This window comes from Asterias amurensis, chromosome 1, assembly GCF_032118995.1.
Source record: "Asterias amurensis chromosome 1, ASM3211899v1".
NCBI classification, from domain to species: domain Eukaryota; kingdom Metazoa; phylum Echinodermata; class Asteroidea; order Forcipulatida; family Asteriidae; genus Asterias; species Asterias amurensis.
In genome coordinates, this window is record NC_092648.1 from 6017044 (window position 1) to 6044214 (window position 27171).

Genomic DNA, 27171 nt, shown 5'->3' on the forward strand with positions numbered 1-27171 from the left:
TTTTTTTTTGGGGGGGGGGGGGCGATGACCAGAAAAATCCAGACCAGCAGACTTCATCCCCTCTTTCAGACAATATTCCCTTTCTGAGAACCTTTCACCCCCTTTCTGATAATTTTCCAACAACCCGGCACCGTGTAAGTTACGTTGCCCATGATTGAACGCACGTGGGCACTCGCTAGCTGCAGCGCCTGTACCCATCCCAGTGTACAATGTATAGCATTCGCTGCAACACCTGTAACAAGTGTAGCATTAAACAGCCGTTGATGGACATCCACCCACCACGCGTCACCAGCAAACCGAAGACACGTGATGCGACTACCACCTGATCTATACACCGCGACGCCATGTTTCGTTGCCATACACATCCGAAAATCGCAGACTTGTCAATCGCTCCACGATGCGGAGTTAAAAATCATCGATTTGGAGTTTAAAAAATGATCGTGAGTACAATTAAATGCCTGATGTTACATCCTAGACGTATCGAGAATAGAGTAGGCGATTTTTGAGCTAGTTTGTTTGGTCTTTTTGTCATTTTGAGGCATTTTTTGTGGCTGGGTGTCGCGAAAAACAGGGTATTTGTTAAAATTCTGTGCCGTTCCCTGGGGCGCTAGTACGACAGATGAAGTCAAAAATTGTTTAAAAGGAGTACAGCGCCCCCGTCACTGGGTCTAGTGTGGGATAAGTTTTGGTTAGTATAGTACAAAGGAACAGTGGCTAACGGTCGTAAAACTTTCATCTATCAACACCGATTTTAAAAATGTCTATAAGGCTCACACGGAGCCTAATAATAGTTTCTAGAAGTACACTGGGTCTACCCACAAGTTTACTTTTTTAGTGTTTTACTTCTTATTCCTCACACCTTGCAAAGCTAGATCTAGATAGGTGGCATGACACAATTAACAGTAACACAGTCACACACACTAGTCACTACACGTACACTACGGTACAGTTTTTGGATAACTTTCCGTATGGCGCCACCACCTTTTCACTCATTTTTACAAAAAGGAATATATCTCATCGAGGTAAATTAGATACTATATTATTTCATATCGAATGAAAAAGTGGTGGCACCATACGGAAACTTTTCCCAGTTTTGTTTGTCACCTACTTGTTCAGACTAGTCCCACCTTATTTTAGTCCTCGTCCAGTTTGTGTGATGGTGATGACTGCGATTGTCACCGAAAAGAAAATACACTTTATAAACAAACAGCAGAAGTGTAGGTGGCGTAACTTTTCAGACTTCTCCGTTGTAAGTCAGTCGAATTGAAGTCAAACGCAGATTTCACACAATGTTCAGAAACATGTAGCGTTGCATTTTGCAAAACTGTGGTGTAGTTGCTTCAAAGCATACATGAGTTTGGGAATTATTCGTGAAATCTGTGACAAAATCTTACATCGTCTGAGAGGCCTACTTGTTTCCCAAAATAAAAAGCAAGGCTTTACTTTGCAAAATAACCAGTATTGTTCCCAAGCTCTACACTAGATAAAGATTATTTACAATATATGGCTGTGGTCACCAGACTATAAGTCATGTGAACTTTTGTAGTCCAACTTAATCAACAGAGGGGGTACTTTGTAAATAACGGTGTGATTTTGTGTGCAGTGAACTTTTTGTGCACCATTAATGGTCTCGAAGCAAATTAATAGGCCTAACCAGTACATCCAGTGAGAAAACAATAGTTATGAAGCAATATAAAAACATTCCAAGGACATTGGACTCAAGCACTGGTATTTCTGATCTGCAGTGTGCGTTTCAGCCTTGACACTTTCAGTTACGGTACTATGGGGCGTAAAGCCCAGGTCCAGTGTTCAAGAAAAATAATCCAGTACACATAATCATTTAAAAGAAGGGGTTTTGCTGCTGTGTTCCTTGCATGGTTAGCAATTCCATGTGCACCGCAACCACCCAGTGAAGTAGGCCTATCCATCAAAACATGACCAGGACATTTTTCGAAAAGGTTAAACGGGGGTTGATGCCAAATAAAAATGATAACCCCCAACAAAAAAATAATGATGACCTGCAGAAAGCAATTTCTCCCCATTTCTCCCAATTGATCCATAACTCTCAAATTCATTTTGAAAAGCATCCCTAAAAAACTTCACACCATTTCTAAATGTTGGAAAATAGTCTAAATTATATGCACAAGCTGGGGGTCAACAATTTCCCCTTGACCAGGTTTTAAAATTGTCATCTTTCCTAGATGTTGGTACCATCCTTTCCCCCCTCTCTTATCTAAACGGTTAAATAACAAACACTATGAAGGAACCAAATGCTATCAACTGAGGAGGAGTCAACAAAATACAATGTAGCTTGGCATTTATTTATGTTATAATCACTGCCACAAAATATACTATTCATGTACAATTTAAAATTTTGAAGAACCTGCTGTAACAAAATATACCTGTATACAAATACTTTGGTAAATTATACAAATCTATAATATTTACTTACAAGTACTGGACCTAAACCACAAGGCACAGCAATAAACCTCTTAATCACACAATCTTAAAGAATTTGTTGGGCCTTGAGAAACACATTATTTGAAATGCCCATACATCCTTAACAACTAGCTGTGTGTGTTTCCTCATTTGGAGAAGCTAAGACCTGTTTCAGGCGCTCCAGAGTCGCGCTGAAACAAATTCTAAATTAAGTACAAGCTCAACATCTGAAACAGTTACGAGCAACTGGATGCGCTAGAAGTCAAAAGATTGACTGATGCAGTCGTTTGGAACGACTCTGGAGCACCTTAGCTTCAGGCGTCAATCTTGTCATGAGCCGAGCCAATGCAAATGTTACGTTTGCCCGTTTGAAACAAAAATTTATTTGGGTTCGACCTAGAGTCGCTTCTAATTTGTTTGGTGAAACGGAGTAAAATGTCATGAGTGAGTATTTAACAAATATAACATGGTTTGAGGGTGACTATAGTCGGTATTAGCTCCCCAAGGTATTGGAAGTTGACAAACTAGTTCCTGAGGCGAAGCTGAGGGATCTAGTCTGTCAACTTCCAATACCGAGGGGAGCTCATCGAATAATTACCCGAAATAAACCATGTTATATTTGTTTCACTATACTTCATACATATAATTCAGTTATTGAAACATGAGCTTTGAGCACATTGATCACTGTAAAATAAAATGCACATGATAAGTTTGTTTATGTGTTGAATGTCACTAGAGAGAGCGCTGTTCGAGCGTGTAAATAACACAGTACCAAAATCATAAATCGCATGACAAGTAGAATAGCTTCCAGGGAGCTATTACTTGTGACACGCATTTACCACTTGCGTGAATACTCACGTGCGCGCTTGGTAATTAGCACCAGGCACATGGTGGTGAATGGACCAATGAGAACTCGACTCTCAGTCATGAATATGTATGAGGTATAGTAATATCTGTTATTCTGTTATAACTATCATGACTATTGTGTAAAATATTGAATATACATTCTTGGGGGGGGGGGGGCAAATATTTTAACCATATATATGTACTGTCCTTTATTAAAACGGGGGAAGTAAATAGACCAACCCATTTTAGCGTAAGTGTATTTGCATCCCAATAATGATGGAGTAATGCTGTATACAGGACATTCAAAATGGATTTGTCTATGATTGACCATTGAGAAATAGAGTACAGGGCCCAATATCATAGAGCTGCTTAAGCACAAAATATTACTCTATAATTTTCGGCTCGGCAAAAACAAACAGGACGTCAGTAACAGATAGTCCACGTGGAATTTGTTATTTGACTGGTAACCTTATTCTGGTAAGCATGATTTTGTTGCGTTTAGCTATTTTTGTGCTTAAAAGATTTGGGTACTATTTGAATCACAAAACACAATGTCCCACAGATTTACATTAAACTTACACCCTTTGAAGATAATGATAGTAGATAGCTTACCTCAAAATTTTACTTGCTGAGGTGCTGTAGTTTTTATTTGGGAAATGAGTAAAACAATGACGAAAATACCATAACTGGTAAATATGTTTTACATGCTAAAATAATTTGTGTGACTTGTTTGACTCATTTCTCAAAACTACAGTACTTTAGCAAGTAATATTTTAGTGAAGCTTTCTACCATTATTAACTTCAAATGGTGTAAGTTTAATGTATATCTGTGGACATTGTTTTTTGTGTCCTATGAAACTAGCCCCAGGTTATAAACATAACCTCAGCAAAAACTACCCTGACACTTCTTTCTCTTTGTATAACAATCAAATAACTTACAAGCATATAGACTCTCCTTCCTAAAACTTAAAAAATAAAACAATGAGTGTTGGGTAATTAATCGATATGATTTTGTAATACAGTATTATAATACTGCTAATTAAATGAACTTATAGAGTACCCTGTGCAAGTCCCAGAGCCTTTACAGTAAAACAATGTAAACGAAATAAAATAAAATAAACATGAAAACAAAATTGCTATATAAGAAACATACTGATGTTTAAAACGCAGCATATACAATGTCACCAACACACAGGGTACCAGCTACCTCACAAACCAGGTTAGATCCAAACACTGGAGCAGTATGTAAGATTTTACTGTCCGGGTCTGACTTATCAGCCATTCGATATCTGGAATAAAAGACAACAAATTACAAACTTTAAAGTTTGGTGCATTCATGAAACAAAGCAACAGATGTAAATGGTTTAACCTCGGAAGTAATCGAGAAACTTGCAGGTACAATAATTTGTAAGTCCTTCCAGCCTAAAGGTGCATCCGTCCAGCCCTCATCATCTTCATCAAGTAGACTGCTATGTAGAAGCTCGAGCCTGCCCAGTGATTATTATCCAGATGTTTCGATCCAGCATGCAGGAGCTACCTCCTCAGCGCTTGCCAAGCTGGTGTCTCGTTTCAGGGTGTCTATGAAGGAAAGACATCTCCCACAAGAAGCCTTGCCTTCAGGGGCTCTCATAGGATGGTTGGGCAAGCGGCAAGCTCCGAGTGGTGGACACAGAGCCCAGCAAACTTGAGGCGGTGTTCACAGATCTTTTCTGGAGAGTGCAGCTCCTACGTCTTTATCATCAAGTCAAGCGCCATGTAGTAGCACGAGCCTGCTTAGTGATCTTTGACCAGATGTATCGATCCAGCATGCAGGACCATAGTTCCTCAGCGCTTGCCAAGCTGGTGTCTCGTTTCAGGGTGTCTATGAAGGAAAGACATCTCCCACAAGAAGCCTTGCCTTCAGGGGCTCTCATAGGATGGTTGGGCAAGCGGCAAGCTCCGAGTGGTGGACACAGAGCCCAGCAAACTTGAGGCGGTGTTCACAGATCTTTTCTGGAGAGTGCAGCTCCTACGTCTTTATCATCAAGTCAAGCGCCATGTAGTAGCACGAGCCTGCCCAGTGATCTTTGACCAGATGTATTGATCCAGCATGCAGGACCATAGTTCCTCAGCGCTGGCCAAGCTGGTGTCTCGTTTCAGGGTGTCTAAGAAAGAGAGACCTCTTCTCCCACAAGAAGCCTTGCCTTGTGTTGGCTCCCAGAGGGTTGTTTTTACTGTTATCCACACCATGCAAAGCTTCTCAAACACAGCTAACTAATGTTTTCCTTATAATCATAAAGAGCAAGTTAAAAGTCAAATCCCAGCTATAGGGAAGTCATCTTTGGGAAACCAGGGGTCAATTTAAAAAAAGAGTTAGGACTAGTCCTGGGAAATTTAATATGGAAAACTTTAGGCTTTACCTGAGTTAGGACGAGTAACTAAGACTAGTCTTTTAAGACTAGTCTTAGTCAAAGAGTTAAAACTCTTTGTGAAATCCACTGCAGACTTTTTATTTAACCAGTTCACTTAGAAAGGACACAATAACATGTAAAACTCTTATGTAACATTCTTTGGTTGTGTCAACAAAGAGAAAGCTATCAACTGAATAACAATATGTGGATGAAAACTGTGTAAACTCACTCTTTGAGTGTTTTCAGTGGTTCAGTATCTTCACTCATTACACCAGTCTCTGGGTCGACAGTTACCATTCTGCATCTGTTGGGAAAATGAACAGTATTATTAATATTATGTAGAGACAGAGGAAGGAAGCCGGTTCTCTAATTAAAAAGGACAAGCATTTAGCAAAATACTGTCAACAAAAATACAAAAGCCAATGACAACTAAAAAATAAAATAATCTCTCCTGTACAGGGCCCAATTTCATAAAGCTGCTTAAGCACAAATTTTGCTAAGCAAAAAAGACCTTGCTTAGTAAAATTAGATAATCAGCCAAGGCTCCACTCAAATGTTATGCTAAAAAGTAAACAATAGCTAAATCCAAGTACCAAGCAATGCATATGGCATGAAATTTTGGCCAGTAACATGCGTAAAATGAGCAAAGCTATGTTTTGTGCCAAAAGCAAAATTTTTTGCTTAAAGGAACACGTTGCCTTGGATCGGTCGAGTTGGTCGTTGAAAGGCATTTGAAACCATTTGTTGTTACAAATGGTTATATAGACAATTTAAAAGTAGAATATAATGATCCACACAAATTTGCCTCAAAATTGCGTGGTTTTCCTTTTACTTTGAGAACTAACACGGTCGACCATTTATGGGAGTCAAGTGTTAGTCGACAAGATAAAAGGAAAACCAGGCAATTTCGAGGCATATTTGTGTAGATCATTGTATTCTACATGTACTTTTACAACATCTTTCGAACTAACTACATTTTATAACAATTGGTTACAAATGCTTTTTAAAGACCAACTCGACCGATCCAAGGCAACGTGTTCCTGTAAGCAGCTCCATGAAATTGGGCTCTGGTTTTAATACTTCAAACCCATAGCACATATACTAAAAATTACAAATGCAGTATTATATACATTACACAATGCATAGGCTATGAAAGGTCACAAAAAGGTCAGCACACAAGGCTAGCTACATGCCGCACACTCAGATAAAATAGATTTGGGAGTATGGCCAGAGCCATGCTCACTACAAAATTAAGAGATTTACAGGGAGAATTATGGTGCTCTCTCAGCAAAAACGCTACCAAGGAAAAAAAGAGGATGACGTCCCCAGATTTAACTTTCTACAAGTTCAACACTGAGGGCGCACTTGGGATCCCTATATAGGCCTTATCACAAAGACTCAGGCGTGCGCGTTAGGCGTGGAATAAGGTGCACTCTGGGATAGCTAGGGATCAAATTTGATCCCTAGCTATCCCAGAATGCACCTCATTCAAAAGTTGGCACTTGCGCAATGGGTATTTGCGAAAAGGTCTATTGTATCATCCAAATTATCGATGACCCCTGGATGGAGTTCCAGGGAACATTTCCCTTCAGAGCTAGACAATTAGATAAAAGAGCAGGATTTTGATGCATTTAAAGAAACTCTCATCTGTTTCTTATCACCAGGCAGACACCCAAAAATCTAAATTTGGTTGAAGTCTGAAATTTCCCATCTATGAAATGTATATATATTTTGGTGTCAATCCTACCTTCCACATCCGTGAGACCTACGCAGGATCACTTCATCACCAATCTTCACATATTTCCATTGATCCTGTTAACAAACAAACAAACAATAAATTTGATAAAACAGACAACGAACGATGAATGTAACCACATGTAATTTTTCCCCAAGATACTTTATTCCTCCACTTATAAAGAAGTTTTCAAATAAAATCAATTGACATCACTTCATCTGAAATGAACTTCATCCAAATTATAGTGGGACTTGTTTTACCTCATCAAAGGCAGCGTTTCCTGAAACCACAAAGTTGGGTCTGAATCTTCTCATGGTTGTTTGTTTCTCTAGGCGTGAGTTGAGATCATCCATGGAGGCTTCTGTGAGCATCATGAGTGGACCAAAGTCACTAAAACCGCACTGAAAAGGGAAAGTAAGAATAATAAATCATTATCAATGGCATTTATTTGGTGCCTTTAAAGGCACCGGACACTATTGGTAATTGTTAAAGACCAGTCTTCTCACTTGGTGTATCTCAACAAATGCATAAATAACAAACCTGTGAAAATTTGAGCTCAATTGGTAGTTGAAGTTGCGAGATAATAATGACAGAAAAAAAACCCTTGTCACACAAAGTTGCGTGTTTTCAGATGCTTGATTTCGAGACCTCAAAGTCTAATATTGAGGTCTCAAAATCAAATTCGTGGAAGATTACTTCTTTCTCGAAAACTATGTCACTTCAGAGGGAGCCGTTTCTCACAATGTTTTATACTATCAACAGCTCCCCATCACTCGTAACCAAGTAAGATTTTATGCTAATAATTATTCACTTAGTCCACTTCCTTTAAGCATTGCATAAAAAAATGCATCCCCTTAGGTGATCCCTCTACTGTCACTTCCCAGGTTGTATCGTAACTTGGCTGTGATCTCTGGCTATTAGAGGCAATAACAGGTTGAATAGCCCCGAACAAAAACTGACAAAATAGGGAGACAGCCAACATCAAGTTCAGTTGTCAGTTGGTCGAGCGCCATCTTGTTTATCCAAAGGTCGCTGGTTCAAATCCTTTTCTAGTCAATTTTTCTTTGTTCAACCTTTACAATAACAAGACTACAACAAAATTTGTTCTTTTATCCGAGGACGCTGTTTGTTGCATGCAACACAGACCTCACACTGCATACTGTTACATTTTATCATCATGTTGAATTGGTTCCAAACTCCTCTTCCCGTTGCTGATATGGATTCTTTGTTCCTCTGGTATTTTTTCTACAGAGGACCTCTTGCATCCAACCTATAGGCCTTTATCATGGTGCCACCATCTTGGTCATGTTCCCTGTATCCAAGAACAGTAATGGAGCTTATATTCATTGTACAAAAAGGAACCAGACTAATTTTCCTTCCAGCCTCAGTTTGGTTGCAGTAATTTGAATGGGATAATACCAAGATGGCCGCAAGCAAAGGATGTACAGTAAAGCATTTAAGCTAAGAACAGGGGTGAAGTAAAAACAGAAAATCCACAAAATAACTCAGATTTTCCATGCTTACCACTTTCTCATTTGACTTGAACTTTTGTCCCCATTTAGAGTCCTGTGCCAGTATTCTGTCCTTGGTGGTAGTTTGTCTAAAATAGACAAGTTTGCAGCCAGGTTTCTGAAGGAAGTTACTAATCCAGTCTCCCATCTCTTGTCCACAGTATAACCCAGCAGAATCCAATCTCCATATTCTACAGTGTGGATTCACAATCAAGGATAAAGGAAGAAACTATGAATAAGTAGTAAACTTGCTGGTACAACCATGTGTACCTTCAGGATAGACATAGAGGAAGAGTTGAAAAATTTAAGTGGGTTTTTGAGGGACGCAGTTGTTAATAATAAATTTCCACAAGAAGGGTCAAATTAAGAGACTGAAATGGAGAGATGCACCCAAAACATCATGTATTAGATTCATCTGAACTCTGATTTGACCTTTTTGAAATGTATTTGTGAACACTGAGTGAGAAAGTTAAGGAGCATCGCCGGGTGTGCCTTGCTGTTCACTGCCTACGGCACCCACAGCTACCAGTCAATAGAGTCATCCTGTGGGAGCTCACCCACGGCAGGCACAGTCCCGGAAGACCCACCTCAAGACCCTGATAGAGGATGCAGTTATATCGAGGATAGAGTTGTGTGGTGTGTAAGACATTGAGCCTGACTCAAGAATGCAGCAACGTGACAACTTGGGTCGACTGAGTGAGTGAGTGATTAGTGAACAGCTTGGCCTGGAACACAGTACAGTCTTCACATCACTGTTCCGACCCAACTGTTGAATCTTCCCAACTGTAGTTGGAACCAACTCGAGTGTTACAGTTGAACTGTGATTTAGTCGAGTAGTGCATATTTGTTGCACAAGGCTGTATACTCCCCAGGGAGCTGAGATGGGTTTAAGGAATGATTTAAGGCCCAGTGACCAGGGGTAATAATGTAAAGGGTTTTGGAACGCCCTTCGGGTGTGAAAAGCGCTATATAAATACTGACTATTATTATTTGACCTCTTGAAGTGTTTGTGAACAGGCACTAGGCACCAGCTTGGCCTGAAACACAGTAGTCTTTACAGCAATGTTCCTGCCCTACTGTAGAAACTTCCCAACTGTAGTTGGGACCCGTCCCAACTTGAGTGTTACTATTGAACTCTGATTTGACACCTTGAAGTATTTGTGAACAGGAACTTGGCACCAGCTTGGCCTGGAACACAGTACAGTCTTTACAGCACTCTGGCCCAAATCTAGAATCATCCCAACTGTAGTTGGGACCGGTCCCAACTGTAGCTGGAAATATTCCCAGCTTGAAATGTTACAGTTGAACTCTGACTTAACCTCACAAAGTGTTTGTGAACAGTAACTTGGTACCAGCTTGGTCTGAAACACAGTACAGTCTTCACAGCAAGACTCAAAGCTGGACTGGCAGTCACAACATTGAAGCTGGTATCTCCACAAAAGTTGTCCCCTTGAAACTGGAGTGCGTAGGAATGCGTAATCTTTTTACATAACCAAATTTCAAAGTTCCACTGATGATGCATATGGTTGGTATTAAGTGAACACGGTTTGGCACGTAGTGGTATCTCTCTTCGCCTTCCCCCTCGCGGACCCCGGTTTGAATCCAACCTGGGACACTAGTGGATTGAGTTTTCAGTCCCTACCTGACTGCATGGGTTTTCCCTGGACAAGTTCTCTAGGGTTACAACTTATGTAGTGACTGCTACTACCTACCTGAAATCAAAGACTGGGTTCTCTGGGCTTGTAATGTCTGCAAGAGTGACTTCCAATGGATCCATTCCAGGTGCTTCAAGGATAAACCTTTCACCATCTTCAGATAGACGAGGCTGAACTAGAGCTAGAGATGGTTCAGTCCTCATACTAACAACTTTGTTCTCCGCATCGAGTATAGCAAAATGCCTGGAAAAGTTAAAAACACATCAGAATTAACACTTAGGGTTTGAAAGCATGTCTTGCCTCTAAAATTTGATTTGCTACAAGCTGCCTTGAATAAGAAACTTGACACGCAAAGTATATTTTTCTGAGTGCTTATGGGCATTGTAAACCGAAAATATCATTCTTTATCCAAAATACAAACTGAGAAAATAGTTAGCTGTTGCAAACTGCAATTAAAACCAAACAAAAGGACCTACTAAATTCTTTTTTTTTTTACCCTAGCAGTAGTAAGAATAATTGTAACGCTACTGCGAGGGTTGAAGACTTTGACCCTCGCCGGAGAGTTACATTTATTGTAACTACCCTAGCAGTAGCAGAGTCTTCCTTGGAGAAATGACTCTTCTAGGGTCGAAATGTCAGGCCATTATCGTTTTATTTTCCCAACTAAAAACTATAACATCTAGGCCTATTTAAAGGAACGTAACAGAATTGGTAAGAAACAAAAATCGTGAAGATCACAGATTTACATAAAACTTACACACGGTCTTATGATGATGATAGTAGAAAACATCCCTTGGAATATTTTTGTCTAAAATGTCATATTTAATGAGAAATAAATAATCCAAGTTAGCGTTTGGAGTTTATCGCTCAGTGAGCGTTTTATTCATTTTTGTTTTGGCATCGCTGCCGTGCAAAATTTGAAATCGGTTTTCACTATTCTCTCGTGAACCAGATGGCCGATCGATCTCAAACTTCTACAGGTTTGCCATTTTGTGTATGGTGGATCACATAAAGTGCTTAAACAAAGGGCTCAATGTCAGAAAACACTTCTTCACACAACGAGTGGTAGATAACTGGAACAGACTCCCAGCCAAAGTGGTCAAAGCCAAGACAACCAATCAGTTCAAAAACAGCTTCGACAAATACCTGAATGAAAATGGATATGGGGTGTTAAAAGGCATAAGCCTACAATATTAAAAATCCCATCAAACCTTAAGTGGAAGTGTACCTGTCTATGAGCCCACTACTGCTCAGGTTCTCTGCAGTACACTCAGCCCTTCTCACTTCATGACCTCTGCATGACTTAATAGGATGGATGAAGATGGTACTCAGCTTCCCAACAGGTTTAAAAACTAGATTAGATAGCGTTGTCTTTCTGTACCACCACCAGGCAGCACCAGAGGCGACTCCAGCAGTAGCAAGCACAGCAGCACCTGCAACTAACACCTGTTGCTGTTGCTCGCTGAGGTTGAGTACATCAATTATCTGCAGGTAATAATGAGGAAGTGTTTTTAATCCTAGTTTTGTTGGATTTTGTCAACTTCTTGTGCTTTTGTCCCCACTGTTTATTTTGTTTCTTCACTTGCACCTTACGGCTGTGATGCCATGCTGCACCTAGCCCACCTTGTTGAGCTGTTAATGGCTCCGCTTTTAACATCGTCTCATCACTGTCGCCATCACTTTAATGGCCATCACTGTAATGGCGACAGTGATGAGACTGATGTTAAAAGCGGAGCCATTAACAGCTCAACAAGGTAGGCTACACTGCACCCTCCCCAGTTTAGCCAAATGTGTGCTGCAAACATGGCAAAGGGACCACACTACTCAAGACTCAAGACGATTGCATTATGTATCAACATGCTTAAAAAAATTATAATAAAGTATTAGTTTTAGTAATTAATAATAAATTATATAAATAATTATTACAGTTCTCAAGGGACCTAGTTGCGATTAATGTAACGGAACCCTCCTCCCGACGGGCGGAGGAGGGTTACGCTTATCGCAACTAAATGGGACCATGGGTACGCCTACCAATATAAATCAACCCCCCATCCTCCAACCACAAAAAGCATCAACAACAACAACAAACAAACAAACAAACAAACAAAAGCAAGCAACAAATCCATTAAAACAAATTTAAATAATTTAAATAACACCAGGCCTGGAATTACACGGAGGCCATATTCTTTGGATAACTTTCCGTATGGCACCACCACTTTTTCATTCGCTATGATTATGAAATAATAAAGAATCTAATTTACCTCAATCAATGACATTGAGGTAAATTAGATAGTATTGGTATATTATTTTATATTGAATGAAAAAGTGGTGGCGATGGAGGTAAATAAGATATACTATTTAGCTTGTAAGTATTGGGTCCCTTTAAATTTAATGAAGCATGTGCTTTGACCTAAATAAATAATATTACTGAGAGTAGTCTCAGAGATAACCAAAAATCGTTAGTAAGCAAATGCTGCATTCCATGAAGAGGTGACATGCATGACCAAACAGACAAAACAACACAAATAGGACAAACAAATACAGACAACAACAACAAAACAAGGACAGACAAGGGATAACTTTGCAAACCAGCAAGGACTGTAAGGAATAGAATATTAACTAGTTAACTGTTACATAACATGTACCTAGATTAAGTATAGACATTCAACAAAATAGATTAAAGCACGTTTAAAAGTAATGAAATTTGTACAAATCTAAGAGGTGTCCAACATGACTTACCTTCATCGTCGTGGACGTGTGATCGTAGTAAATCAAAATATCTTTGCATTGCACAACATCCACTCAGCACTTCATTCAACACTAGTCTGCTTTCATAGCTGTTCGTTCGTTGACTGTGTATTATGGAGACGAGAAGATGCTTCCGCTCTTATCGTGGCTATCAATCAGTCATGGCGCAGCAGCTGGACGTCAGTCGTCGATCATACCGCCGGGCCACCGGACCGTGACCACTGCTGATGGAGATCAGTGACCGTGACAGATGACACGCAGCCTCGGTCGGCCGGTCGGTGTCGGACCGGCCATGGAAATCTGTTTTCCGGAGATTTTGTGTACGGCCGGCTAGGATGCTTCAAAAGAGGGCGCTATCACTACGAGAATTGTTGTACACAGTTCACCACGTGGGGGACAGAATGAGGATTGTTGTCATTTAAATCAGGACTTTGTTTTGTTATGCAAATGAAATAGTTGTGTAAGTTTGTAATTGACTTTAAAAAATAATGTCCATAAAATCTTCCCTCGAACAAGTCACCACGGTGACAGCTGTCACTGACCAATTGGTTTTTCATCTGCCACATCTGGGGTAAAAAATTCACTGGACCTGCTATTTCAGTTTATCCTGTACTGGGGCAACTGCAACACCTCATCAAAGTGGAATCCCAGACTTTGGCGCCCAATTTAGCCTGGGGTTAGGAACACAAAGCTAGTTAGTCCATAAGTGCGTGTCTTGGTGATTGCTGTCACTAAACAGTCTTTGTATGGTAAAAAAAAAAATTAAATACCATCCACATCTCATCAGGATTCTTATAGCATCCATAGAAAGTAAGAAAAGGCATAAAAAACTAATTTTTCATATTTCTGAAGTCAATTATTATATGCGCAAAACCCCATAGTGACTGCAATCACCCAGCCACGAGTCCCTGTTAAAAAAAATATAGGGGGCGCTTTCCAGGCTTAAGTGGTAAGAAGTCTACCATTTTTAAAATTGAGTACTCCAAAGTACTGTGGTTATGGGAAAAATATATAAAAGATATATTACCATAACCGCAGTACTTTGGAGTGAAATGTCTCTCAAAATGCATTTTACTATCAAAAGCTGAAGAGTTCTTACCACTTAAGTTTTTTATTCCCCAAGGTTTGCATAACAATTGCGCGGTAACGCTTCGTATCTTCCTGCGTTGACATAGTAATATTCGCTCTGGGTTTCTGCAATATCTAAAAAATGCAAACATCTTTTGAAATAAATGTTCACAGGTTATCATGTGTATAACAACTACCGGTACTGAGTATACAGTGCTTACACACATTGGTGTATGGGTAAAAAACAAAAATTAATATTTTTTATCCCCGATCAAATTTAACATCTACATTATAACTACATTTAATTCAGAGGATTTTTTTAAACACAATTCTATATAGAACACCAGAATTTCCTTCAAACAATCAATCAAAAATGTGTCGTTTGTACTTCTTGCAGCCATTGTTGATTGGTTCGCCCAGACAACTTAAAATGCCAGCCCTTTACCACTCGCCTTCTGAAATTTGCCATTTTTGGAGACAGACATGTAAAAATTTTAGAAGACTCAATTAAACTACACAACATGGCTTTTAAATTTCTGTTTTATTACTATTAATTTACTTCCAGATCATTTGAACTTGGAAAAGACATTACGTTTTCATTACATGTAACCATGGAGGAAGGAAGAGAAGGAGCTCGAACGAATGGACTTCAAATGTCAAACCTGTGGTACCGCAGTCGTTTAACGACACCTCGTAATCACCCACATACCTTACACAAACAATGGGCGACCTGGCGTGTGTGCATTTGCGCGTGCGCACTTGGTTCTTCGCCAAACTATTGCGTCGTATGTCGTATGGATATAATAGAGGAAAAACTACTTTTTTGAGACGCAATAACATTTTTGGACGCTACTGTACACCTTAACGATTAACACAATTGAATACCAACCACCCTCGTGTGCCTATACCCAAATTTTGATCCACCGCTAGTGACCGGAAAGTCACAAAAAATGTAAAAATATGCCATGTTTCAGTGAAACACCACAAACGGTAAATGAAAACGTGTATATTCACAATTGTTGTCTCCAATGATTCAACTTTACACGAAGGCAACGGTGCAGAGCGGCGGTACAGCACGTTCTGTACAAAGAGATCTAATCCTGCTCGTTAATCGGCCGTCCAGCTGGAAGTCTCCTATCTTTTTCCACTGGTCAGACAGGGGCATTGTCAGGGTATTCTTTTGTTACTCTGCGGTTTTGCAGGTCGTTCGAGCTCCTTCTCTTCCTTCCCCCATGATGTAACACATAAACTTTCATTATTTTTTCTTTTCTTCATAAATTATATATTTTTTTGCTTAAGGTGTCGGAGTATAGACCCTTAAACACCACTTCTACATACATCAATAGAAGAATCTTCAAGTTACTTTAGTATTTTTAATAGTCTTGGCCCAAGAATATGGTGCTTGATTCTGGATAGTGTACTACGCGCGGTTGAATCGCCAAAGCGCGCCCACCACGGAATGATTTAGTTAATTGGACGGCTTGAAATCTTGCCAGTGTAGTCTAGATTTCAAGCCGTCCAATTAACTAAATCATACCGTGGCGGGCGCGCTTTGGCGATTCAACCGCGCGTAGTACACTATCCAGAATCAAGCACCATAGTCTTGGGCCAAGACTATATTTTTAATAGATTGCCAATAGTCCAATTGGGTTTAACAAATTTGTTTGATTCCCCCTATAGACGATGTGATCTATGTTTAGATTCAAACCGCCCCCTGATGACGAAACACTGTACACGTCATGTTTCGCCGGGCAAAAAGATGCGAAGTCATGGTAAGATTGCATGTACTTTCTAGCTGGCTGCCAAAACACAAAGGTTTTGCCCGGCGGTATGTAATCATGTTCTGGTTTTTGACTGTCGTCAGAGGTCACATTGTCTATAGAACTCATTGCAACAATGAGAAGAAATCAATAAAAGCAAACAAACTGTTAGTAAACTTATGACTTCAAAGAAACATTTTCACTTAAAGGCAGTGGACACTATCGGTAATTACTCAAAATAATTATTAGCATAAAACATTTACTGGTTAGGAGTAATGGGGAGAGGTTGATGGTATAAAACATTGTGAGAAACGGCTCCCTCTGAAGTGCCATAGTTTTCGAGAGAGACGTAATTTTCCACGAATTTAATTTCGAGACCTCAGATTTAGAACTTGAGGTCTCGAAATCAACCATCTGAACGCACACAACTTCGTGTGACAAGGTTTTTTTTTCTTTCATTATTATCTCGCAAGTTCGATGACCGATTGAGCTCAATTTTTTACAGGTTTGTTATTTTATGCATATGTTGAGATACACCAACTGTCAAGGCTAGTCTTTGACAATTACCAATAGTGTCCACTGCCTTTAAAACTGTCATGAGTTTTGCAGCAAACACTGGCTTTTGCCTATTTAGGGAATAACATAACAACTAAAATGTATAAGGCGCTATTCCATCAAGATCGATCAAAGCACACTTGAAAGCAATTAACATTGGCATAAATTTAGATTGCTTTTAAATAGGAGATAAAAAATACAACTTTTGAAGATTTTGACTGAAGTTGATTGGTAAAACTGTACATGCTACTGTACCACTACTTATGTGCATACCATTGGTAAATGTTGACAGATTTGCAATTAACTATGGTGCAAATACAGACATAGTGACAAATTTCCCTTCAAATATTTGTGCTTGAAATGCTTTAGAAATTAGTAGTTTTGTTTGATCTCTCGTGTCAACAACATGAGGTTTGAAAACAACTCACTCAATAAACAGCTTCGGATGTCACTACATGTGTTATAAAATACAAAGTACATGATTGGTAATTATCTAAATGAAAATTGATCAGTTTCAATTTGATAAAGTTCATATAATATCAGCTCAGAGCAGAACTGACTTAAAAGACGTAGAAAGACCCAGTCAGCTCAATGCAGACAGGACTTCTAAAACCTAGAAAAAAAAAACAGTTGGCTCAGAGCAGAAAGGACTTCTAAGACCAAGAAAGACCCAGTCGACTCAGAGTAGAAAAGACTTCTAAAACCTAGAAAGACCAAGTCAGCTCAGAGCAGAAAGGACTTCTAATAAAGACCTAGAAATACCCTGTTGGCTCAGAGCATAAAGGAACCCTTCCACAAATTTGTAAAAGCAAAATAAACCTACCAAAGTCTGTCTTGGACACTAGGTTTCTCTTGTTATACTGTGAGAGCAGTAGATTATGAAAACGCAAGTTCAGGATCCATTTTCACAGAGCTGTCTAAGCATAAAATATTGCTTAACAAGTTTCATCTTAGCAGCAATAAATAGTATACCAGCCACAGATGCTACATGTGAAATGGTATTTAGTTGAAAACCTTTTTCCAGTAAGCATATTTTTGTTGTGCTTAGCTAGTTTTTGTGCTTAATCAGCTCTATGAAATTGGGCCCAGGATACATACAGGACGACACCTTTTGAATATATCAGCCACAGCAATCAAAGGCAAATGTGCACACTGTGCAACTGTGACAAATGACGGTGCAATAACATTGTATCATTATACGCACATTTTTAACTGTTAGACCAAATCATGCCTTTAACACCCAGCATGGTGGTCTTTGTTATTGTTATTATTATTTCTTATTGTTATTGTTATGCCTGTTGTCAAATGCCTTTTTGAATCAAACAGAGAGTGAAATGATTCCAGCCACAGACCACAACAATAACAATTTTGCAAATTAGCTGATGATAATGTTGACTTTCTAAAACAGTGCTTTTCTTGTTTAAATCTTGTTGCTGTAGCAGAGTTGCATATGAATAAGAGCTTGTACGATAGAGGAAACCTGTTCGTCTGATCTACTACTTTTCTTTGTAGAACTAGTTCCTCCATGAAAGTAGGCATGACTGCAGTCGTTGCGTCTAGGTCTCTTTTTCCTTGGGCGGTTCGATCGTCTCCACCACGCTGAACACCATTCCATGCTTGTCAAGTCTTTCAATCAGAGATGTTCTTGAGAACAAAGCCGCTGGGGCAAACACGCCACCACTAGAAGAACAACAAGTATTGTCATTACCAAATTGAGGACATTGAGTGTGAACATCTAGGCCCAATTTCATGGCTCTGCTTACCGTAAGCAAAGAATTAGCGCTTACAGAAGCAGTGAACTATGTTTTTCCGGACACTCACTGTAAACCAAACCAAGGCTGCGCTGCTGGAAGGGATAAATAGTCTGGTACCTTGGCAGTAGAATGAGAAATCATATGTTCTACAATGCTGGTTATCCAGGGGAGCAAGACAACGCATCCTTTTTAAGATTGCTCCTCTTGTTTTTAGATGCTTGAACAAAACTACTCCTCAATATATATATCCACTTTACTGTCCAATTACACTTCTCCACAATTTTTCGGTTCACACTTGACATCACTCGCTTGAATGTTCCCTGAGCAAAAAAGCTTTCTGTGTAGGTGGGCTTACAATTTAGAACAACCTCCCTACTGCCATTAGAGAATTTGTTACTTTATCTACATTTCTACAAGTTCTAGACTCACCCTTTTCCATGTGAATTGCTTTATGTACACTTATGTACATTTTTAATGGGACACGTTGCCTTGGATCGGCGAGTTAGTCTATGAAAAGCATTTGAAATTGTTCGTTATAAAATGCATATGGTTAGAAAGATGTTTTCACAGTAGAATATAATGATCCACACAAACATGCCTCAAAATTGTGTGATACTCCTTTTACTTTGCGAACTAACATGGTCGGCCATTTTATGGAGTAAAACACTTGACTCAACAAAATGGCTTGCCGTGTTGGTTCACAACATAAGGAAAACCGTGCAATTTCAAGGCATACATTCTCCTTTAAAAGCATCTTTCCAACCATACGCATTTTACAACAAACGGTTTTCAAATGCTTTTCATAGACCAACTCGCCCGATATCCAAGGCAATGTGTCCCTTTAAAAGTGTACATAAGTGTGGATAAAGCAATTTACATGGAAAAAAATGAGTCTTTAGAACTTTCTGAGATAGAGTAACAGATTCTCTAATGAAAGTAGGAAGATTGTTCCAAATTATTGGCCGAGTTACACTGAAAGCTTTTTTTTTACCTAGAACTTTGTTTGCTCGGGGAACATTCATGAGTCAAGTGTCAAGTGTGGACTGATGATCTTGATGGAATAGTGCCTTAATTGTAATTGCTATGTGATGTTATAGTGGCAGCATGATATAGGGTGCGTTCGTTTAGCTTCCCTGGGTCGACCCCGGTCTGCCCGATACGTTCGAATAGCTTTGACTGGGCTCACCCGGGTCAGCCCCCAGTGCCCTGCTTGTGGAGTGGGTCACTTGGGGGTGACCTGAGGTGCATGCCGTCACCACGAGAGGGCGATTAGCTCTTGCCGGGGGTTCACCCGAGTGAGCACTGCGGGGTCAACCCAGGGAAGCTTGTCGAACGCACCCAATGGTCTATATAAAGCATGAGTGTACCTGTGAGGTAGCTTGTCCTTCTCATTCAGTATCACTAGTCCAGCCTGCACCATGGCAATAGGTGTACTCACATACCCAGGCTCTAAGAAATACAACAAACAGGTACTTTCAAAACACACTTCAGTGCAACAAAAACATTTAGCAACCATTAAAGCCATTGGACACTTTCGGAATAGAATTTTTTCACTTTCGGAATAGAAAGTTCACAGATTTACAAATAACTTACAGGGTTTACAGAAGGTAATGGTGAAAGACATCTCTTGAAATATTATTCCATGAAATGCTTTACTTTTTGAGAAAACATTAAAACAATATCAATTCTCGATATCGACACGGCGAAACGTGCGGAAACAAGGGTGGGTTTTCCCGTTATTTTCTCCCGACTACGATGACCGATTGAGCCTAAATTTGCACAGGTTTGTTGTTTTATATATAAGTTGTGCTACACGAAGTGTGGGCCTGGGACAATACTGTTTACCGAAAGTGTCCTATGGCTTTAAAGGGTCTGGGTACTTTTTGCAGGACACAAAACACAATGTCCTCAGATTTACATAAAACTTATGTAACAAGGTTTGAAGATAATGATAGAACGAAGCTTCCCTTAAAATATTACTTACTGACGTGCTGTAATTTTTGAGAAATGAGTAAAACAAGTCACCAAAATATTTAAGCATGTAAAACGTATTTTGGAAACTGATAAAATAACATGTTTGCAGCTGTGTTTTGAACATCATGTTATCTTTCAATTTGGAAAGACAGTCATTTCAACTATCCCTTCAGTTTGTAATGAATCTACAGTTAAGTGTAGATTCGTTACAAATATCGACGAGTCTACAGTTAGGTGGAGATTCGTAAAAATAATCTACACTTTCATCAATAGAGTGACATCACAGATTAACTGTTTAAAGGATTTGGGTACTTTTTGTATTGCAAAACACAATGTCAACAGATCGTTAAACTTACAAAGTTCGAAGATAATGATAGTAGAAAGCTTCCCTTAAAATATTACTTGCTTAGGTGCTGTAGTTTTTGAGAAATGAGTAAACAATGCCACGAAAATAAAGCAGTCGAAAAGATGAAAGATGCACCTCAGGGATTTCAAGAAGTGAAAACCCTTTTGACGTCCTCGGGCAGCCTTTTAGGGTCAGCAATACAAAGGGTGTCGCTTTTCAGACAACGACATGCGGACCCCTTCATTAAGGAAGGATACCTCAGAGATGTGACTCCTTCGATGGGCTGTATTCTGGGCGATGAATGGGCCCAGAAAGTAGAAGAGGAAGACAAGCTCAACAAAGTGACACAAAAGGTGGTCAAGTGTACATCAACTACAACAACAAAACAGAAAATGGCTCCGAAAGATAAAGACAATACTTTCAGGAGATCCTTCAGCTACAATAAGGACAAATCCTCCTCATACAATAGTCAGAACAGAAACAACCGTGGGCAATACCATAAGTCCTTCAGTACTGGTAGACATGGGCGATTTGGCCAGAGTTATGATTCTTTTCGTTCTGAATCAAAGGGAAAGGACTACAACCAGACAAAAAAATTTCAAAAAAACTAGATGTCAAGCCTCCAGACACCAACAGACAACAACAAGAGCCCGATTCGGTAAACTACTATGGGCGTCATTATGCAGGAAGGATAAAAAATTATCTTTCCGAATGGGCAAAGATGACCAACGATCCCTTTATTCTTCAATCTGTAGTGGGTTACTGAATCGAGTGGGTATATCAACCGTGGCAAATAAAAGTGCCAAAACAGTTTCACATGAACGAGAAACAACGACTTTTAGCTCAAATAGAAATAGCAAATATGTTGGGAAAGGGAGCAATAAGACAGGTGGAGGATCGACCCGATCAATTCATCTCCACGATTTTTGTCATACCCAAGAAATCAGGGGGATTTCGACCCGTTTTCAATTTGAAACGGCTCAACCGTCTGCGCTGTCATCTACAGTACCGTCCAACAATAGACCTTTTTGCCTCCAGACTAAACCACCAGATTCCTCGCTATGTGGCGTGGAAACCAGATCCAGGGGCAGTAGCGGTAGACGCTTTCTCAATGAGTTGGACGAACGAACAAGCATATGCATTTCCGCCCTTTTGTCTCTTGGCACAAGTGTTGAGGAAGGTAGAGATGGACAAAACAACAATCCTTGTAGTAGCGCCAACCAGTCCTGCTTCCTCAGTGGGAAGACAGTCTAACTCAACCCCATTCAGGCCAGCCCCACCCATTGAGCAGTTCCCTTCATCTAGCGGCGTGGCTGCTTTGCGGAAACAGTTCACAGCGAAAGGTTTTTCGCAAGAAGTTTCGCAAGTCATGCTCGACAGTTGTAGAGCATCAACTCACAAACAGTATCAATCAGCATGGACAGCTTGGTGTAGCTGGTGTGATAGCAGGGGGCTTTGTGATCCAGTTTCAGCAACTATAACTGAAATCGTAGAGTTCTTAGTAACATGTGAGAAGGACAAAGGTTTGAGTTACAGATCTTTGGGGGTCTACAGATTGACTATTTCAATGTATCATCAACCTTTAGAGGGTAAAACGGTAGGGCAGTCGGCTAGTGCTGGGGGAATAGTGAAATTTTGATATTCGGATACCGCTGGCCAACTATCCGAAATTAAAGCCATTATACACTTTCGGTAAACAGTATTGTCCAAGTCCCACACTTCGTGTATCACAACTTATATATAAAATAACAATCCTGTGGAAATTTAGGCTCAATCGGACATCGGAGTCGGGAGAAAATAACGGGAAAACCCACTCCTGTTTTCGCGCGTTTCGCCGTGTCATGACATGTGTTTATAACAAATCCGTAATTCTCGTTAACGAGAATTTATATTGTTTTACCGTTTTCTCAAAAAGTAAAGCATTTCATGGACTAATATTTCAAGAGAAGTCTTTCACCATTACCTTCTGTAAACCCTGTAAATTATTTGTAAATCTGTGAATTTTTTTTTTTTTTTTCTGTACCGAAAGGGTCCAATGGCTTTAACCGGATATTCGAATAGTTTTTTTCGCTGCTGGAGGGCGCTATTAAACAAATATTTAAAAATATTTTTTTTTTGCCGCTAGAGGGCGCTGTTCGTTTGTGAATGAGATCTATGGGCGGATTGATATTAGTTTAGACAGTGTCACATGGTTCATTCATAAAAATAACCGGATCTAATTTAAAGATGGCGATTTGCTTTTTCTTTTGATCGTGATTGACTCTACGTGAAGGAAAACTTTCTGATCTTTGAACAAATTACGTCAGAAATGTCATTGTTTTAACTCTTCACGGAGGTGAGCATAGTTAAATACTTAATTTATGCTGTTTTATGCTTTCTTAATAGAAGTTTCATAAGGATTCAGACAAACATTCCTACCAATTGTCGCCCGACGTCCGCGGATATTCGGATAATAAAAGAATATCCAGTTACTTGGTTGTAATTACAGAACTATCCGGTTTATAAATAGGTATTCGCGCCCTTTGCTGATATCCGGTTAAGAAAAAAAAAGGCATTCGCGGTTACGGATAGGAAAACCTATTCGCCATTAACTGGATATTCGAAGAATTCGCCCAGGCCTACAGTCGGCTGATGTTTGCAAATTGATGAAAGGTTTTTATAATCGAAATCCACCGAGACCAAAGTATGCTTTGACTTGGGAGGTGGACCAAGTGTTGCAATACATCAAGACTCTCCCACCAAATGACAGTCTGTCGTTGAAATTGCTATCTCTCAAAACTGTGTTGCTTTTGGGACTAGTAACACTGGGAAGAGTGTCATCTTTGGTGCACATTGACATCAGGGATTTGTGTGTTTCTCAAAGTGGATTGAGGTTCATTCCAACAAAGTTACATAAGCAAAACAGACCAGGTAACAATATTAAGAGTGTGATCATAGAATCATATGAAGAAAAACAAATTTGCCCAGTGTATGCCATCTCGAAATACTTGGCACGAACTAGGGCATTACGAGGTACTGAGACTCAATTGTTTATCAGCCACATGAAACCTCATAAGAAAGTGGTTTCTTTAACGGTTAGTCGTTGGATGGTTGAAATGCTCAGTGTATCGGGCATAGATACTGATCGTTTTAAGGCACAATCAACAAGAGGTGCAGCAGCATCTTGTTCTCACAAATTGGGTGTAGCCTTAAGGGATATTTTGGAAACTGCTGGTTGGGCTTCTAATTCAACATTCAGTCAGTTTTACCATAGGCCTACAGCAACCTCAGTGGTTGCAAAGGCTGTGCTACGTGGGGTGACTTCAAAGTCGCCTATTGATTAGAGCCGTAAGAGGACGCAGTATAATTAATGATTATGCAAGGGTACTTACCTGAAGTATAATCGTGATTATACAAGTCCTCTGGAGGTGAGAATCAATTCCCACCCAGTACTCAAGTGATTGTACTTGTCAGTATCCCAAGCCCTTGATTCTCAACCTCACATGATTCACATATTGAATTTGTTTGTGGATACCAGTAAGATATTCAGTGTATATAATTATGTTTGAGATTATGTTAACATGTTCTTGCCTTGTTTAGGCATGTTTTATCCTTACTATACCTGTTGGTTATTAAGTGTTTACCTTTGAGGTACAAGTTGTAACAATATTTTGTAACGGTTGAGGTTTTGCCTCTACATGTACATGTATGTATTTAACTCTTTATGTTTGAAGAAGTTTTACCCACCCTGTAGTTGTCACTAGTGAGTGTTGAGTGACCCTCCTAAGGAACAGGGCCTAATGAGAAGAGGTCGGAGTGCAGAGGTCAGGACAGGAAGTGGAGGTCATAAGTTTTAAAGCCTGGTGCTCCGCCGGTAGTCAGAGTAGAACGCCTATTGATTCTCACCTCCAGAGGACTTGTATAATCAGGATTATACTTCAGGTAAGTACCCTTGCATAATCATTAATTATGAGATCTACTCCTTTTACATAGCACAATATTCAGGCAATCAAATCCAGGGCCGATTTCACAAAGCAATAAAATTCATCGCAAGACAAATTTTCAGTATCGCCATACTGATTTGTATTGGGACACCACACTTTGCTTTGCAACTGCAATTAATTTGCAGTTCAGATCAATCTTAGCTCTTTGTGAAATCGGCCCCAGGAACACTGGGGCAAACCCCTTCTCTTTTCGATAAGTGCACTGGGTTCTTTTACATGTGTTACATAACACACAGGACCAACAGCTTGATGTCCCATCCGAAGGACGAAGCACTATGGTTAATTGTCTTGCTTAAGGAAACAGGGCCCAATTTCATGGCTCTGCTTACCGCCGAATTCTGCATTTATGATCACCATTCGCTGCTTAGCTGCAAGCGGCGAATTTCTGTGCTAGCCTAGTAACGTGGAGTACGCACATGCTGAAGCCAGAATTCCCCGCAAACCTGTGGAATAGACTTTAGCGTTAGCACGGAAATCCCTGCTTCCATAAGCGCCGATTCTGTGCTTACGGTAAGCAGAGCCATGAAATAGGACCCAGGTGTCTTGACTGGGATTCGAACCCACAATCTGCTGATCAGAAACACCAGAGCTTGAGTCCGGTGCTCTTAACCGCTCGCCCACGACACGCCAAATCATCTTACCTGGTCCAGACACCTTGGTGACAATGCTGACATCCTGTTTAGTCTGGTCCTTGGCAGACTCACTGAAGCCCTTACCATGGAACGTCAGGCTGAAGGTTGAAGCATCTCGCTGCTTCTTTGAAGGACCCTCATGGCTGAAGAAGCCACCAGAGAACAATTTAGGGTACTGTGGAAATGAAAAGAGAAATAGTAATAAAAAATAGACTTATTTAGATGAGGCCTGTTTGTAATCGGTCGCGTGATGATAATCGACGAACACTGAAAGGCACCATTGTCTCAAGCGAATGGACATGTTACCTCGCATCAAATTTCCAACCTCTCAACAATCATGCGACCAACCGGCCTACACGTACACATGCATGGTGGTCTAGCGTTCAATAGTGTAAACATATTTAATTGAAAATGCATGTTTAATAACACCCAAATGCAAGCTTAATGATGTAGGCCATGAAATGTTTGAGTGATGAATGCCACATGACCTCCAATCCTCCAATCCAATGGCAATAACATTTTCACATGTTTTTTTGTGTGTGTATATATATCTTTATATATGTATGTGACAGGTATAAAACATACCCCCCATTATTTTTTTGGTTTAATCAACTTTAGTTTCCTCCTTTAACTAGTTCTTTTGTTAATCTAGCGCCCTCAACGTCAGGTTTCGGGTGTTCCCATATTCCATTGAAGGGGATTAAAACAATCAAACGGATCTAAAAACCAAAGGTCACACTTCCCCTCTAAATGGATTTGTTTCATGTGGAAGTTTTACCCGGGGTCATCACCTACAGGAGTTATTTCTTGTGAAAGTAAGATATTGACTGGTAACAAATGGCAATGATCTACTGTGGTGGCAGACCAAACACCACCAATGTGGACACCTTGTGCCGGTACTCTGGCCTGCAATGGGAGGTGCTGCATACAGCAATGGAAGACCAACGTGTTTGAAGGGCCATCATCCGATGCTCTGCATCGACTGAGTGAATGTATGAAAAACCAATATATACACACACACACACCTTCTCCAGGAGTTTCCGTCCAAAGTTGAATTTGGCGAAGAACGCAAAGACGATCCCAAAGATGAGAAGGACCATGAGGGTCAAGAAACCACCGACCTCTGCATAAGCACCGTACTGAACCTATGGAGAATATTACAAGAGTGTCAATAGCCTTTCTGAGGTATGGTGGACATTATACATGTACCCCATACAGAACAAAAACGTACTGTAACAGAGCCTTTGCATTCAGCGCACCCACCCTATGGAACTCTCTTCCTGCTACCTTCCGTTCTCAGATAAACCCGGACCTCTTCAAAATACATCTCAAATCCCACCTGTTTGCTCAATCTTATTTGCAATCTTTTATTGTTAAAGACGTTGGACACTATTGGTAATTGTCCAAGACCAGTCTTCTCATTTGGTGTATCTCAACATATGCATGAAATAACAAACTTGTGAATATTTGAGCTCCATTGGTTGTCGAAGTTGCGAGATAATAATGAAAGAAAAAACACCCTTGTCACACGAAGTCTGTCCAAATTTATTGGGGGCTACATCCTGCAGTGGTGGAATGGTGTACCAACTTTGTAATCACACCGTCAAAACAAACACGCTACTATGGGAAGGTAAACGCTTGGTATTCACTCTTAAAATTATTGGCAATAAAACGTTTTGGTTTTATAAGCCTACAGCAACTTTGAAGTAGTTATGTATAACTTGTACGCTCGCACTTGCATAGCACCTGCCACAACAATCCTGCAGTGAAGTCGT

The 27171-nt window shown here is 40.0% G+C and overlaps 3 protein-coding genes across 4 annotated transcripts in view; all 3 read right to left on the minus strand.

Moving 5' to 3' along the window:
* The window catches only part of LOC139943970 (vam6/Vps39-like protein), a 66597-nt gene extending 65167 nt beyond the window's left edge, over positions 1–1430 (minus strand). The window contains exon 1 of one of the 2 annotated variants that reach the window (XM_071940900.1): positions 1128–1430. The gene's annotated coding sequence lies outside the window, so the exon portion shown is untranslated. Of the gene's footprint in view, positions 1–1108 lie in introns of both variants that reach the window. The other variant, XM_071940891.1, reaches the window with a different exon arrangement.
* Positions 1431–3449: 2019 nt separating this feature from the next.
* Positions 3450–13628, minus strand: LOC139943984 (mitochondrial amidoxime reducing component 2-like). Its single transcript, XM_071940911.1, has 8 exons — positions 13316–13628; positions 11805–12061; positions 10634–10819; positions 8935–9112; positions 7671–7811; positions 7423–7487; positions 5905–5979; positions 3450–4574 (listed from the first exon to the last, which is right to left on the minus strand). Exons 1-8 carry the CDS (start codon positions 13319–13321, stop codon positions 4445–4447), a joined length of 1038 nt encoding a protein of 345 aa, XP_071797012.1. The 5' UTR covers positions 13322–13628; the 3' UTR covers positions 3450–4444.
* A 2283-nt stretch (positions 13629–15911) lies between these two features.
* The window catches only part of LOC139944064 (saccharopine dehydrogenase-like oxidoreductase), a 28512-nt gene continuing 17252 nt past the window's right edge, over positions 15912–27171 (minus strand). Inside the window, exons 8-11 of the mRNA XM_071941022.1 lie at positions 26422–26541; positions 25406–25571; positions 19829–19910; positions 15912–18387 (exon numbers count right to left, since the gene is read on the minus strand). Of these exons, the coding sequence (XP_071797123.1) occupies positions 18264–18387; positions 19829–19910; positions 25406–25571; positions 26422–26541 (492 nt within the window). The 3' untranslated portion in view covers positions 15912–18263. The remainder of the gene's footprint in view (positions 18388–19828; positions 19911–25405; positions 25572–26421; positions 26542–27171) is intronic.